Source organism: Octodon degus, unplaced genomic scaffold (assembly GCF_000260255.1).
Source record: "Octodon degus isolate 3935 unplaced genomic scaffold, OctDeg1.0 scaffold00055, whole genome shotgun sequence".
Taxonomy (NCBI): Eukaryota; Metazoa; Chordata; class Mammalia; order Rodentia; family Octodontidae; genus Octodon; species Octodon degus.
In genome coordinates this window covers 9,365,169-9,380,440 of record NW_004524631.1, presented here as the reverse complement: position 1 = coordinate 9,380,440, position 15,272 = coordinate 9,365,169, and the positions used below count along the sequence as shown (strand labels likewise).

At 35.4% G+C, this 15,272-nt stretch overlaps 1 protein-coding gene across 1 annotated transcript in view; it reads right to left on the bottom strand.

The window, feature by feature from the left end:
* Positions 1-15,272, bottom strand: part of Zbbx (zinc finger B-box domain containing) — a 147,842-nt gene that overhangs the window by 117,751 nt on the left and 14,819 nt on the right. Inside the window, exons 3-6 of the mRNA XM_023717811.1 lie at positions 14,587-14,700; positions 11,125-11,215; positions 5,406-5,454; positions 3,977-4,086 (exon numbers count right to left, since the gene is read on the bottom strand). Of these exons, the coding sequence (XP_023573579.1) occupies positions 3,977-4,086; positions 5,406-5,454; positions 11,125-11,215; positions 14,587-14,700 (364 nt within the window). The remainder of the gene's footprint in view (positions 1-3,976; positions 4,087-5,405; positions 5,455-11,124; positions 11,216-14,586; positions 14,701-15,272) is intronic.

Sequence of the window (15,272 nt, the reverse complement as noted above, 5' to 3'; positions counted from 1 at the left end):
GAAGTGTTGACTCAATTCCTATATAAACCTTTTGTTAGATCAGCAAAAATGTCCCCAACAATTTAACCAATGAGTCCCTTTTAGCTTTAATATTTTGAACTGAAGACATAACTAGCATTTGTTTCTATTTTATTCATTCCTAGGTAGTTATAGTTTGCTAAAATTTGTTATTGTACCTCATAATACCAAAAATAATTTCACATAAGAAAGTATTATATGAACAAAGGTTTTATAGTCATGTTATTAGCTCCTTAGATGTAGAATATTCTAACTCTTTTTTCTATTTTTTTAAGGAGGATAAAAAATAGTAAAAGAAATATTGGAAATGATATAGAATTTCACTAAACAAAATAAAAGATTTCAACAGTGCTTGTTATATTGCATAATGTTGCCTTCAAATTAGTTGTTCAGATGACCAGATATAGGCACCTAAAATTGGTTCAAAAATAGTTATAAGAAATTAAAAGGAAAAGAAAAAAATTAAACAATAACTGCTCCTTTTAATAGATCAGCAGAAATCAATGGAGTTATCCAAGCTATCCTGTATATATACATAAATATATCCTTTTCCCTTCTTTCTTTGTTTGTCCTTTTCCTCATCCCAATTGTTCCTTTCCTTTGAACAGGTAATTTCCCTTTCACAGTATCGATCATACCTTTTAGATTTATTTATTCTTTCAGGTTCTTACACTAGCAAGACAATATGATGTTTGCAAATAAGTCTGGCTTATTTCACTTATGTGTATGATCTCTAGTTGCATCTATTTATTTAAAAGCCTGGAGTTTATCTTTTTTATAACTGATTAATACTCCATTATGTAAAATTTTTTCATCCATTCCTCAATTCATGGGTATCTGTGTTGTTGCCAAGCTCTAGCTATGACAAATCATGCTACTATAAACATGGGTGCACATAGAACACTGTTGTGGTGTTTTAAGTTCTTTTGCAAAAATACCCATGAGGGGAATAGGTGGGTTGAATGGGACTCCAATCCTAGGTTTCTGAGGAATCTCCACACTGATTGCCATAGTGGTTGGCCCAGCCTGCAGTCCCATCAACAGTGAGAAGGATTTCACTTTCCCCACAGCCCCTCTAGCATTTGTTCTTGGTTCACTTCTTGATGATAGTCATTCTTTCTGCAGTGAGATGGAATCTCAGTGTTGTTTTAATCTGCATTTCTCAAATGACCAATGAACTTGAATTTTTTTTGAAATATTTATTTTCTATTTGTAGTCCTTTATCTGAGAAGTGTATATTCATCGCAGATGCCCATTTTTGTATTGGGTCTCTGAATTTGGGGGGTCTGATTATTTTTAATTTTTATAGAACATTCTAACTCTTTTGGCCCAATTAAAAACTGTCAATAAGCTAGCCTAAGAATATGACTTTAAGTTCAAAATCACCATGAATAAATTCTCTGAAGTCATTTAATCTGTACTGCACAGGTTTAGTTGTAATCATTAAATTATTGGAGAAGGAAATGGGTTTGTACATATATGTAAAATTTAACTTGTAAAATAGACTATGATGCTTAAGTTGCAAAATAGACTGCAATGGCAAAATAGGCCATAATGTCTACAATGGTAACTTAAAAAAAAAAAAAAAAAGAAGAAGAGAAGGAAAATCTCTGTTATGGTACAGTTTTCTAAAGAAATTACTTGTCAGGTGTGCAGGTGCATGCTTTTGGTCTCAGCACTCAGGAGGCTGATGCAGGAGGATTACTGCAATTTAGAGGACAGCCTGGCCTGCATAGTGAATTTACAGCAGCCTGGACTTAAAACTTTAGAGACAGAGAGAGAGAAAGAGAGGGAGAGACAGACAGAGAGAGAGACACAGACAGACAGACAGACAGACAGACAGACAGACACACAGACACACAGACACACAGACACACAGACACACAGACACACAGACAGACACAGAGAGACACAGACAGACACAGAGAGATACAGAGAGACACGGAGACAGAGAGAAGTTCATCAAGTATCTGTTGCTTGCCTATCACGGTGCAGGCACAGCCACATGCAGTTGGCACACTACAGCAAAGAAAAGTAAGCCCAGATCCTCAAAAACTTTGCATTTTATGTAGGCAGAAAATACACATGTTTTGTAGGAGGAAATTTGAAGTGTACACTCAAAGTAATAGAGTGTGGGTACTTGAGAGAAAGGCAAACTGTAGTTCAGAGTTGTGGATATTTATCTGGCTTGTTAAGGAAAATCTAAGAGGTGATGGGAACTATGTAGATGTGTGAAGCAATTTCACAAAACTGAAGCCTGAAATTCAGCCTCTTCTGGTTTATAAGGAAATGTCAGGGTCTAATGGGAGAAGAATATTTGCTGGGGTGAAATCTAGACCTTGAGTTTGAACATGTTAAGCGAGTGATCCCTATTAGACAGCCAAATGAAATAACAGGCAGAGAGTTGAAACAAAATGTTCAATATTGAGGTATGTGATAAATGTGTAAGTCTGGAAACAAAAATGTAGGTATGATCTTTAAATCCAAGGTAGTCAATAAGCTTGCATAAAGAGTAAGAATAAATATCCTATAAAAAATGCTTAAGACCTGAAGCCTGTGGCACACCAACATGTAGAGGTCAAGAATACAAACAAATGCAAAGACAGAATCAACAACTGCAAAGTACAACCAAACTATAACAGCACAACTTAGAGGAATTCAGGTGAACACAGTCCGATGTAGAGAGCAATACTTCATCAAATAGTTGTAATACATTATGATAAAACTAATAATTCATCATTGCATTTAAAGAATAGAGGAGTCACTGATAGTAGGGGAGGCAAGTAATGGAGAGAAGAAAGAACAGATGCCTAGTGACTACAGTTTTGGGTGTATATCAAAGGAAATGAAGGCTAGATATTGAAGAAGTATCTATATATTCACATTTATAGCACCATTGTTCACAATAGCCAAAAAGTGAATATAACCTTAGTATCCATCAGTGGACAAAGGAATAAGTACAATTTGATAAATGTATTTTTCCGTCCTAATAAGAAAGGAAATCGTAACCTGCTCTGAAATAACTGAACTTTTCAGATAATTTTCTAAGCTCAGTTTCGAAAGAAAAAATACTACATGATACCAGTTATATGAGGTAGGTAGTATAGACAAGTTCCAGAGATTAAAAAATAAGATGCTGTTTGCCAGGGCCTAGAGTAGGAATGATGATGAGTTTTGTTTGGCAGGAAAAATGCTTCAGTTTTGCAAGGTGGAAAGTAGTCTGTGGATAGATGGCAGCGATGGTAGCAAAACAATGAGAATAGGTTTCCCACTGCTAACCACTTACAGCGGCAGCGTTTACGTGATGCATTCCACAATTTTTAAAAATGTTCAAGAAATTGATACCCATGTAAAGCTACAGAGATGACGAAACATTATTATCTGAGCTTTTGTTTTCATTTTGTCTAGATTTTAAGAAAGAATAAAATGTACATAATTTGAAAAAAAAAAAAGACTTGCCTATCAATATCTATAGCAGCCTTACAGAAATAACAAAAAAATAAAAATACCTTCAGGAGAGATGACCAGATTTATAGTAAAATCCTTCAACAAGGATGAGAGGATTACATGCAGTATGTAAGCAGATATAGCGACCTTATCCAGCAGCACTTGCGTGTCTCCCACAGACACAAATGAAAAAAAAGAAAAAAGAAAAAAAAAGCCTGTGTCTATGAAAGCAGATTAGGTTGGGAGATGTGTTTAAGAACATAAAGATTTCCCAAATAGCTCAGTGGATCAAAGCGCCTGCAAGCAGGCACAGGGGCGCGCTGAGAGGGCAGTTGAGATCGGGCGTGGTGGCGCACACCTATGATCCCAGCTCTTGGGAGGCTGGAAACAGGCGGATCGCTATGAGTCCAATCTAGTGGTGAGACCCTGAATACCCTGTAGACCCTTCCCTAAAATACGGGAAAAAAACCCCATAGATTTCTACTGCAGTTATTTACTGGAGTATACGTACTAATAGAGCAGCTTTGTTCTCACACTGTCCACAAACCTTCCCTTTTATCTTGGGTTTCTCATTTCTAGAACAATTTGCCATTTTGTGATTAATGGGTTGTTTCACTGGCTCTGGAATAAAAAAGAAAACATCAGATCATTTTAGTATTTTAAAGTTAATTTGCAAAATGCTGTTTAGTTTTCCGGTTAGTAACATAATGAAACTATACATTTCTAAATCCTCACACAGTAGTTAAATCTTAGTTGTCCATTAAAACATGGCACACAGTCAAATCTAATTGATGAGCTGATAGCAGAGCTCAAAGCAGACTCTGGCAGCTCTTGTGACCAGCAGGCCACACTTGGCCACCTATGTCCACTCTGCCTCAAACTCACTTGAACTGAAAAAATAAAATCAAACAGTAAGAACCTCATGCTACTGGTAGAATGCCTGTGGCATTTGCCATTTCTGCCTCCAAATAATATCTACACAGGACAAGTTCTAAACATATGAAAGAGATATATCTTTAAAAAATTGCTCTACCCAGTTATGGTAACTATTCAGACTTAAATTCATTTGCTCCCCCCAAGAAACACATCTTTATTCTTTTAGAGGGATTATAGTTCAACATTTAACTTTGCATTTTCCTATTTTTAAATAGGAAATAATTTATTAAAATACATAAAAATATATAAAATATATTTTAATAATTTATTAAAATATAAAGCAATATGATTTCATTTTCAGGGGGCTTTTCAGTATACTTTTACCTTCCTGGAGTGGCATTTCACAGTTTATAATTTTATACTGATAAATTCTCTTTGTGGTTAGATTAATCAATACATTTTTTAAAACCCCAGTGTGATGAAAGTCCTTACTTTTGAAGTGTTACTATTATACTCAGAGTTTAAGCTGACATTTTTGACATAAAAGGAAGCCGCAAGGAAAATTTGATTAAAATATATGTGAAAACCAAAATGTCATCATTTGGGGTTTATAGTTACGCTAGCTTTTCATCACTGTGAGCAAACATCTGATAAAAATAACTTCCAGGAAGGGAGGTTTGCTTCCACTCCCATTCTCTGAGGTGTCAGCCACATCACCTGGCGCTGTTGCCCATGGAAGCAAAGCTGGGCGCAGAGCAGGAGGTGCAGCTTAGGGCAGGCTGGACGGAAAGGCAGGAGGCACCAGAGGAGGGCGGCAGGAGCGCTGTTCCCAGTTACGCTCCCTTCCTCTTGGGTTTCCTTCACTTCCAATTGTGCCACCAGATTAGGAAATTAGAGCCCTCATGAATCACAAATCCTTCCCCAATCCCAGGCAGCAACTAAGCCTTTGACCCAATAAGCCTTCAGGGAACATTGGGATCTCTACATAGACAAGAATCTTTCTGTGGTTTGAGCCATTCTAGCACTGTGTGTTCAGCATCTAATAACACTGGTAAATTGTTTACCTTGAAATTGCTGCTTCAGTGATTTTAATTTCACTTTTCCAGGAGAAACCTGTATTAAACAGATAATCATTTATTACACATATATTCTCTCATCCAAAGGAAGTTTAATTAAGTTAATAACAAAAATATTGAAAAGCTGTGCTGTTTTGGTACACCATCATGACATGATGCTAGCGTTCAAATCCTGTAATGACTCAATATATCTTCTGGTTTTGCTCTTTTCGAAGCATATGAAATCTTAAGATTTAGACTGAATCTAAATAATTCTGACTGAGCTGACACCATGCACATAACTGCAAAAGCTAATGTCATTATCTTGTTTGCCCAGTTTGAGAAGGGAATGATTAAGCATCATGGTCTTAATCTTCAAATATATTATTTATGATCTATGACTTTCCAAAGTTGTGACCAAAACAAATTGAGTAAATAAGATTTACTACTGGATATTTCAAATAAATAATCTCTTAAAATCCTTGGATCAAAGAAGAAAAGCAAATCTGCTCATTGAAAGTCTTTGCCTTCGTCTTATTAAAAATAACATTTAAAGTACACAACAAGCAGGGAGCATATTGTTCAGTTATATAGACGTTGTCAATTCATTCCCAGCATGCAATCTGCAATTTGTGTGCTCAACTGCCCAATTTGCACATGAGGATCTGAGAACAATGGCTGCCTCTGTCTCTATGGCTGTACCAAATGCAGTCATCTTTGAAAATTTAAGCCTAATTATTCTTCATGGCTTTGCTTCAAAGATGCTCTTATTGTTCGTATTCTTTGAAGTAGTTGCTCAGATGTTTTCTGTATCAAACACAGCAGAGAAGAAAACAGGATCGAAATAATAAATTTTATCAGTGTCAAACTTTTATTTTTAAGTTGGTAATGTTATACAAGCTAACAGATAATTTAATTTCATTTTTCATTGCAAAATTATCCAATATGATTACCTTAATGATACATCTGAATTGCAATGTGGTCAGTATGGTTACAGGTTACTTGGCTAGAGTAGATCAATATTCCAGAGCAAAATGCCATGTTTATTAAAACATTTTATGATTTCTTCTTATTATGGGTAACATTTTTCTGTTTTATGATGTAGTAATATTTCAAATCATTCAAACTTCATAAAAATATTTCAATAAGAAACTACTAGCTGCTATTTTAGGCAAATGGGATTTTCCACTAAGTCTGGTATTTGTCTGTTCAGGTAAAATCTAGTGGGCGAGTAGGTTAGATCAAGGGTATATATGTGCACACACAAATATATATATATATATATAATATCAGGACTTTTGTATGCTACAGTCTATGTCTCATGTCTTATTACCTCAGTTATGCTTCTCCCAATAAGTGCTGATGGAATCCTTTTATGAACCGGGTCAATTTAATTGAATCAACCAGGCAGACAGATCATCTTAGTTGCTGGCGTCAACCCATGCCATTGGAATAAGTCTCCCTCCCATGTACAATGCCTCCAAACTCTCATGGAAGCTTTAGTCTACCCCACTGGGCTCCAATCCTCCCACCTACTACCTTTTCAGACAGTCTTACTTGCCACACTATTATTACTAAGCCTCTGTAATTACCTACCAATTATCTCTCCATCCAGACTCCTCTGCTATTCCGTGGCACATCCATTAAATAGTCATTAAACTATCTCGTGCATTAAATCTGCACTAAAATATTCTCACCACATGTTCACATTAACTGAAACTCACCTTCCCTTAGATGTGTCTATGTCCCAACCACTTTCCAAAGAAAGTAGTTCCTTTTTCACTCTTTCCCTCCCCAAGAAAAGAGGAAACAGTTCTTCCCACCTGCGCTTTCATGCTGCTTCCAGAATGCTGTCCCACCATCATCCTACAGCAAAGCTCCCTACTAAGTGCACCTACTACCTACTTCTTTCCTTTCTAATATTTGGTTCCTCTTCACCCGGCATCCCATCAATCTGCTCAATATTTGCAATTTTCTTTTTTCTTTTTTTTTTTTTCTGCTGATAATCCTGAACACTTCAACGGCCATTTTTACCTTCTATCCTTGTACTAAAGCTCCTGCAATACCATGCCACCCCATCATTATGACCAAACTTTGTATCTAAGCAGCTTTCTGAATGACACCTTCACAATCCCAAACCCAAGAGTTTCCCAGTGCTAACTTTAATCACCTTATCTCTGCCTTCTTAGGCCTCTCATATCTACCTATTATTGTGATGAAATAATAAAATATTTTCTAAAGCTCCATTCTGAATAACCCTAGCAGGCCTTCCTGGATTTTCATTAATTCATTTTTTCAGGTGCTGGTAAGCTCCACTCCTATTTCACAGGGGGGCTACTCCAAACCTGCTCCATTCCCAGGAACTTATTATCGCCCCATTTTTCTCCTTCAGCTGAGCAGATGACATGGCTTCAATGTTACTAGAAATATTGATAACATTCCAGGTACCATTTTCTTCAATATCATATGTCACCACTTGTCAAATACAACCTCTAAAATTTGCTTGTGTTGGGCCAGGGAGATGACTCAGTAGAATAAGCGTTTGTCTGGCAAGTGCAAGGGCCTGAGTTCAAGCCCCAATTCAAAAAAAAAAAAAAAAATTGGGGCCAGGAGATAGCTCAGTAGAATAAGTGCATGCCTGGCAAGTGTAGGGTCCTGAGTTCAATCCCAGGTACTGAAAAAAAAAAAAAAACCTTTAAATTTACTTGTGTTTCCACATGTTTTTCCCTCTATCCTACTTGTGTCAGAGAAAATGTGTTTCTTCCTGGAAAAGACTTCTTTAGTGAATGACCCTTAAAAGACCACCCTTAATAATAGCCACGCCACTCACGTGTACTCTCTCCAGTGCTTGCTTTTCCATGCCTTAGACTATAAACTAGGTCACATCAGTTCTAAACTACAATATAATAAGGTCTTTCCTTGAGCCTGTCAGCACTTAACATGGCATCCTCTGCAAAAATTGGCATTCACTGCAAAAATTGTTCTCATATATTCCCTGACATTCCTTCCTCTTAAACTACTTGAAATCTATTTTCACTTCTAATAATGGCCCCTCATTAACTCAGATTTTTTTTAATTCTCACTTTCCTGAAACATTTTAATGTAATTTTCAGGTAATCTTACAAAGTACTTTCATATATTTCATATCACACATTTCTCAAAACTTCATGAAGTAATTAGAAATGGAATAAATTTACAATATTGGTAACAGGATTCAGAAATGTTGCATGTCCTGCCTAATATTACAAGGTCAATTATTTGAGTTGGAATTTAAAATATGGGGTCTAAAACAAGGCTTTGCAATCTCAACACAACAAATATCTTGGGCTAAATAATTCTTTTTGGGTTTTCAGTGCAAGATGGGACACTGACCAACACTGCCAGCCTGTATTCACTACATATCTTTAGCAAACAAACAAACACTCTTGGCAGTAACAATTGAAAGTGTCTTCAACCATTGCCCGCTATTCCCAGGAACACAAATACCCCTTGAGAAACAGTCAACTAAATCAATACTGAGCAGGTTTTCACAACAGGATCTATTAGACAAAATTGATATCTCCAGGTTTTCTCAAAATGTCCCGTTTCATTTCCATCTTTTTTTTAATGTATTTAATAAAGGCTCTACAGGGTCTCACTACACAGATCGGACTCATAGTGATCCTTCCTGTTCTTCCGCCTCCCAAGCGCTGGGATTACAGGCGCGCACCACCACGCCCGGTCTCATTCACGGGCTCAGCAAGCCCCGGGGCGGGGCTGGCATGACATGCCAGGGATTGAATCCTGGTGCCTGCATCTGCCCAAGCAGTTGCTGTAATACCCTGAACTATCTGGCCAGCCACCTTTATGAAATCATACTACTTTGATTCTGCTCTACCATTCTTTTTCTACTCGGGCTGGCCTCTCTAGAAAGTTGGCAAATCATGTTAGACAAAGCTTAAGAACTTGTATTACAAACTTTGGCCCTTGGCCCTGACAAGACATTGAGTTACTTAATCTGTACAACTAGAACAATAAACTGTCTCCTAGGGTGATGTAAGCACTTATGAAGTAAAAATGAAATAAAGTTAAACTGACTAACCCTATAGAATTCTATTTTCAACTATGCTTGCCTCATACTTAATTAATTTCCATATTTTGTTTTGTAATGTATATGATGTTAATGCTTTTTCTTCATTTTTGTGGTACCAGGGAATAAACCAGGGGACCTTGTACTTGCCAGTCAGGTGTTTATGCCACTGAGCTATCTCCCAGCCTTGTGATTTTTGCATACATAGATAAATAGAAAACACAAGGACAGGAATCCCATACTCAGAATATGGTCTTTTCTGACTCGTACATGATCAAAACACTTTGGAAACTGCTTGCAGTATAGACTATTCACTCCAGACATGCTAGATATTTGTACAAGGCTAACCTTTGCAAATCACCACCTTAGTCTTCTATCTTCCTGCTCAAAACCTGACAGGAAACAGAAAATTCCATCCAGCAAGGAAAATGCAATCCTACAAGGCCTCCTGCCTCCGCGCAGTCTCATCTTATGGATCCACCTTCTGCAGCAACTCTCCTCCACACTTCCCCTCTCCTCAATTAAAATATTTATGTGGATAAGAAATGTATTCATTCATCATTTGGCTTTGCAAATACACCAAGTACAATCTTCAGTGTTGTATTTGTAGAACTAAGCTACTATTTTAAATGCATATTGCTCATACGCTAAGTGATTATAACAAAAATAAATATTTACTTTACTATATTATTGATGCACAAAGACCTCCTTGAAAATGAATAGAACTCACTATAAGACCAAAACATGTTTCAATAAAGACTATTAAATCAGCCAACAATTACAAAGTCAGTCATTATAGTCAGTATTTTCAGTGTATTATACTTGCAATGATATTTAAGCATGATCATAGAAAGATAACAAAAAATGAAAAGCAGATTATAAATGTTTTGGCCCCTACATTAAATAAACCTACCTTACTACAGGAATGACACTATAGATTAGAGACGTGTTTTCAAAGTCAGGCTTGCCCATTGACACCACGAAAGTTTCATGACAGTTATGTAAAAAACAAAGAGCTGTGTAAGCTGAGACTTACAAAGTCATGAATTTTGCACAAGTGGATCCAGAAACAAAAGTTTTCTTTATATAAAAGCACTTTTCTGGTTTTAATCTTAAAATACAGTGCGATGTTGTATTTTTACAATGCTGAGTAAAGAAAGTAAATCTATAGCTGGGAAAATGAAACAGTTTTTTGTTGTTTTGTTTTGTTTTTAAATATCTTCCCACTTGAAATCAACATTGTAAGAATAATTATTATTGAAATATAAAACATTAAGCCAATTTCAAGTTATAAGAAAATCTAAACTACATCATTTGTTATATAAAATACTAGCTTTTATTATAATATAGAACTACGTGGTTTTATTTCTCATATTTTCAAACAGAACTGAACAAAATGAAACAAATCTATTTTTCATTTGAAGGAATTCAGGATAGTAAAATCACCATAAAGTAAATTTTTGAAAATCAAATTGTCAATGAAAACAAAAATATGTATAAATACTGAAAGTTACATGTTAACTTACAAAAATAATAAATATATTCTGCAAAATCAAAAATAGTGCCTTAATATGGAAGGTAATACAAAACTTGAAAAAATAGTTAAGTTATATCTTCTTACTTAGCAAATTGACTGAGGATTCATTGTCATCTTCTTACCTTAATGGCAGTGGCCTTATTTTGTGAAATCAGATGTGACTGATGACCCAATTTGGTCACTTTTCCAGATTTCCAGTGATATCCACTTGACCTTTTATATATATGATTAGGACAAAATGTCATTACTAAAAGATTATTTATTTAAAGCAAACAAGTATATTCTCTCAGTTTCAGGAAATAGAAACTCAGATATTCATATATAAAAGACAGCACCAAATGAAAATGAAGTATTGATACTGCCCCACTATCTTCAGTATTTTCAAAATATCTTTCATATTTGTGACTTCTGTGAAAAAAATCTAAAGTGAAATATCCAAACTCAGCTAACAGATTCCAATTTCTGGTATACACAACGACTGAAGGTAGTTTTACTTTGTATATAAAATTGTAGATTATCATGTAATTTTAAAAGCTGAGCACTTACAAATGTAAACAGAAAAAGGAAACAAAATCATACCCACAAAGACTCATCACATCTACTCAGTGATGAAATTCCTGGTAGTATTTCAAATGAGACCACATTGAAAGGTGAGTTTTCAAAGAAAGCAAATTTTAAATGGCAGGCACAATAGGTCAACAGACTAAGTGTCTGCTTAGGCAAGCACAAGGACCGGAGTTTGATTCCCAGTCCTGCATGCTGCACAAGCCCTGTCCCTGGGCACACTGAGCTGGCCACTGAGTCCAAGCATGGTGGCACATACCTGTAATCCCAGCACTGGGGAGGCTGAAAACATGAGGATCACTAAGAGTCTGAGCTGCATAGTGAGACCCTGCACCAAATACACATACATTTTTTAAAAGAATTTTTTTTTGCACCCACAATATATGATTGCTAATGGAATACTCATCTCTGACAAAAGTAAACAAAAAGGGGATATAAATGAAGGACCATTTTATAGTGAAATATATATATATATACACACACACATATATCTGTATATACAAAATAGTTAGCATAGATATAAAGCTGATTTCTTTAAGTTCAGTGAGAAGAAAGTTCTGAACTAATAGTGTTTAGACAAGATATCATGTCTGCATCTTGTACTATGAATAACTACTACGAAGACAACAAAATGAAATGTGTTAAATATTGTAGCTGTTCTATTAACCTGTTTGGAAGCTCTCTCATTGCTATTTCTTTCTCAATAAAGTTAATTTTTAAAAAAGCAAATTTTAGTATCACAGACTTTAAAGCACTTTTGAAAGTACTCAGTTTTTAAACATTGTTTGGCGTTACAAGGACAGGAAGTCCGATTCCTTTTTAAAATAACAAGGCAACAATTTATTCACTATTACACATGTAATAAAGGCTAAAGCTGTAACAGTAAACTTCTGTCTTCCTGACTAGTGAATGGTAGGTTCTCATTCTGGTTATGGCATATATTACTCATGAAATTCAGAAAAGATTCAAGCATTCTGAAAACTCAGGCAACATTTAGAATGTTTTTATAAAAATTCTAGAAAAGGTTTTATAGTCAAAGAAAATTTGCTCTTGAAAGTGATTCAAGAAACTCTGATTCCCAGAAAAGTATCAAGGATCATTTAAAAAGTCCAAACAGGGGCCAGGGATATGGCTCAGTGGCTCAAACCCCTGCCTGGCAAGCACCAGGTCCTGAGTTCAATCACTGGTACTGAAAAGAAAAACAAGTCCAAGCAAAGTAAAAACTCAATGAATAGAAAAAATTGGCTAAAGGATTATTACAAGAAAAGCAGCTGGACACAAAATAAATGTCATTGATATGACATAATTGTGGTACCTCTTTATTATAATTACATTCTTCTTATTGCAGCCTATATAAATAAGTCATGCAGAGTTTTTAATGAATTGAACTCCATGGATAAAAGCTACTGAGACTGTAATAAATACACAATATTTGAATATTCTTAAATGGTTCAGAAAGTACTTCATTGATATTTGGTAATCATCACTCTAAGAACCAAACAATGTAAACAACATGCGAAAGATCTTGGACAGGTCAGGGAGGTAGCTCAGCTGCATAAGTGCCTGCCTGGCAAGCATAACATCCCCTGTACTAAAAAAAAATATTACAAATTAAAGAAAAACAGTTTATAGGGCCTGAAAGATTGCTCAGAGGCATAAGCACCTGCCTAAGCAAGCACGAGGACCCGGGTTTGATCCCTGGTACCGCACGCTCGGCTGGTCCTGCCCCAGGCACACTGAACCAGCCACCAAGATTGGGCATGGTGGCACATGCCTGTAATCCCAGCACTGGGAAGGCTGAGTCAGGAGGATCACTAGAAGTCTGAGTTTCAAGGTAAGACCTTGTATCAAATACATTATAAAAAAAAACTAGAATAAAATAAAGGACTTGGTATTATTCAGTATCAACATGCATGAAAACATGCACTATCTTGATCTGTGGAGGAAGGTTATTTGGAAGATGACTTTTCATTGTCTATCACAATACAAAATACTCACACACCTGGGTCTAAAACTAGAGATGAGGAACTTATTCTTTTGCCTGTATGGAAAACTGCATGTTACAGTAAGTCCATAGTAGCATTAGTGATCACAAAATACTGAAAAATTAATAGGAACAGAAAACTAAATGCTATTACAGTCAAGAAAATGAGATAGATCACTGTTTACTGAGGGACAGAAAGAGAGAGAGAGAGAAAGACAGAGAGAGAGGATGTGTGTGTGTGTGTGTGTGTGTGTGTGTTGTGTATGTGACACTTGTACAGAGATAAGCCATTTGTGAAAAATACTGTAATCATTAAAACAGGAGCTGGAAAATGATCTGAGAGTAAAATAATTTGTGTCCTATAATCATCAATTCTGTTTATTTTTTATAATAAAATCATAGTCTCAAATAAATTAGTGCAGATATACAAGTATAGTACTAGGGATTTCTCATAAGTAATAGTTTAGCTAACTCAAACTTGCTGGAAGCGTTCCAAATTTATCTTTTGTTTTAAATGGCTCTGATGAGGACAGCTGCACGTCTGTCCCAGAAAGAGTTTTAATAAATAAAATAACCGTAAACATGAACTTCTTTTTTCTATTCATGTTGTTCTCTGTGTCCTTTCTTTTTATTAATTCATTGGTTGGTACATTTCAGGGATACACAATGATCATATGAGCTTCTTTTTATGTGCTATTGATATCAGTCATCTGTGAGCAAAAGAAAAAAAAAAATCCATTCCTGTCCTCAACCTGCCAGACCATAAATCACAGAGAAGCACAAGGTAAGAGGAGAAACACGAAATGATGAGATAAAAAATGTAGAAGAAACAAAAACAAGGATATCTTTGAAAAGCAAAGTGCCTAATATAAATGGTAGGAAGTAAAAAATATTAGAGGGAGTTTCCTGTTCCTTGTTCATAACCCAAAATAGAAAGTTATCTACATGTCAAGCAGTCATTGGAGTAATAAAAGGTGAAATAGTTCTTTCTAGAGTTTAGTTTACTCCTCAGAAGTTCTCTAAAAAATTTACTCACTTTATTTCCTTCTTTTCTCCATCCTTTGCTCCCTGGAATTCTTGTAATTTCTTTTCCATCTCTTGGTTCTCCAGTTCTAATTGTATTTTCTCCATTCGTAATTCTTGGACATTTCTGAATATGTGAGATTTAAATGTAGAATGTTTACTTGAAGTAAACAAACAAAGCCTAAGACAAAACAGCTTACTTAATCTTTTCTTCTTAAATTAAAATTAGCATTAATAACTAAATAACAAACTATTTCACTACTCCTTTACATTTCTTAAGATATGGTTATAAATTTAGCATTTGCATTCTGTTACTATTCTCTTTAATCTAGGTAGCCTTTCAAATCTTTTTTTTTTCCTATTTTTCTTATTCAGTTACTATGGTATTAAAACCAGAATTCCCTTTATGTGTGAGCTGTATCTTTATATGTGCAAATATCTATTACACCCACAGATAAAATTATTTTCTAATTTGTGCTGTCTTACATTGACTCTTTCAGACAGAAGCTAATATAAATTTTTAGCTTGTATTAACTATCATGAGTTTAAATATTGCTCTCTATTATTGCCTTAGTGTTTTATTGTAATCACACAGCATGGACACCCATAAACACTACCAAACTAAGCATCTCTAATCTAGGAAGTTAAAAGAGGATGATCACAAGTTACAGTGCAGCCCATCCCAATACAAAAAAATTT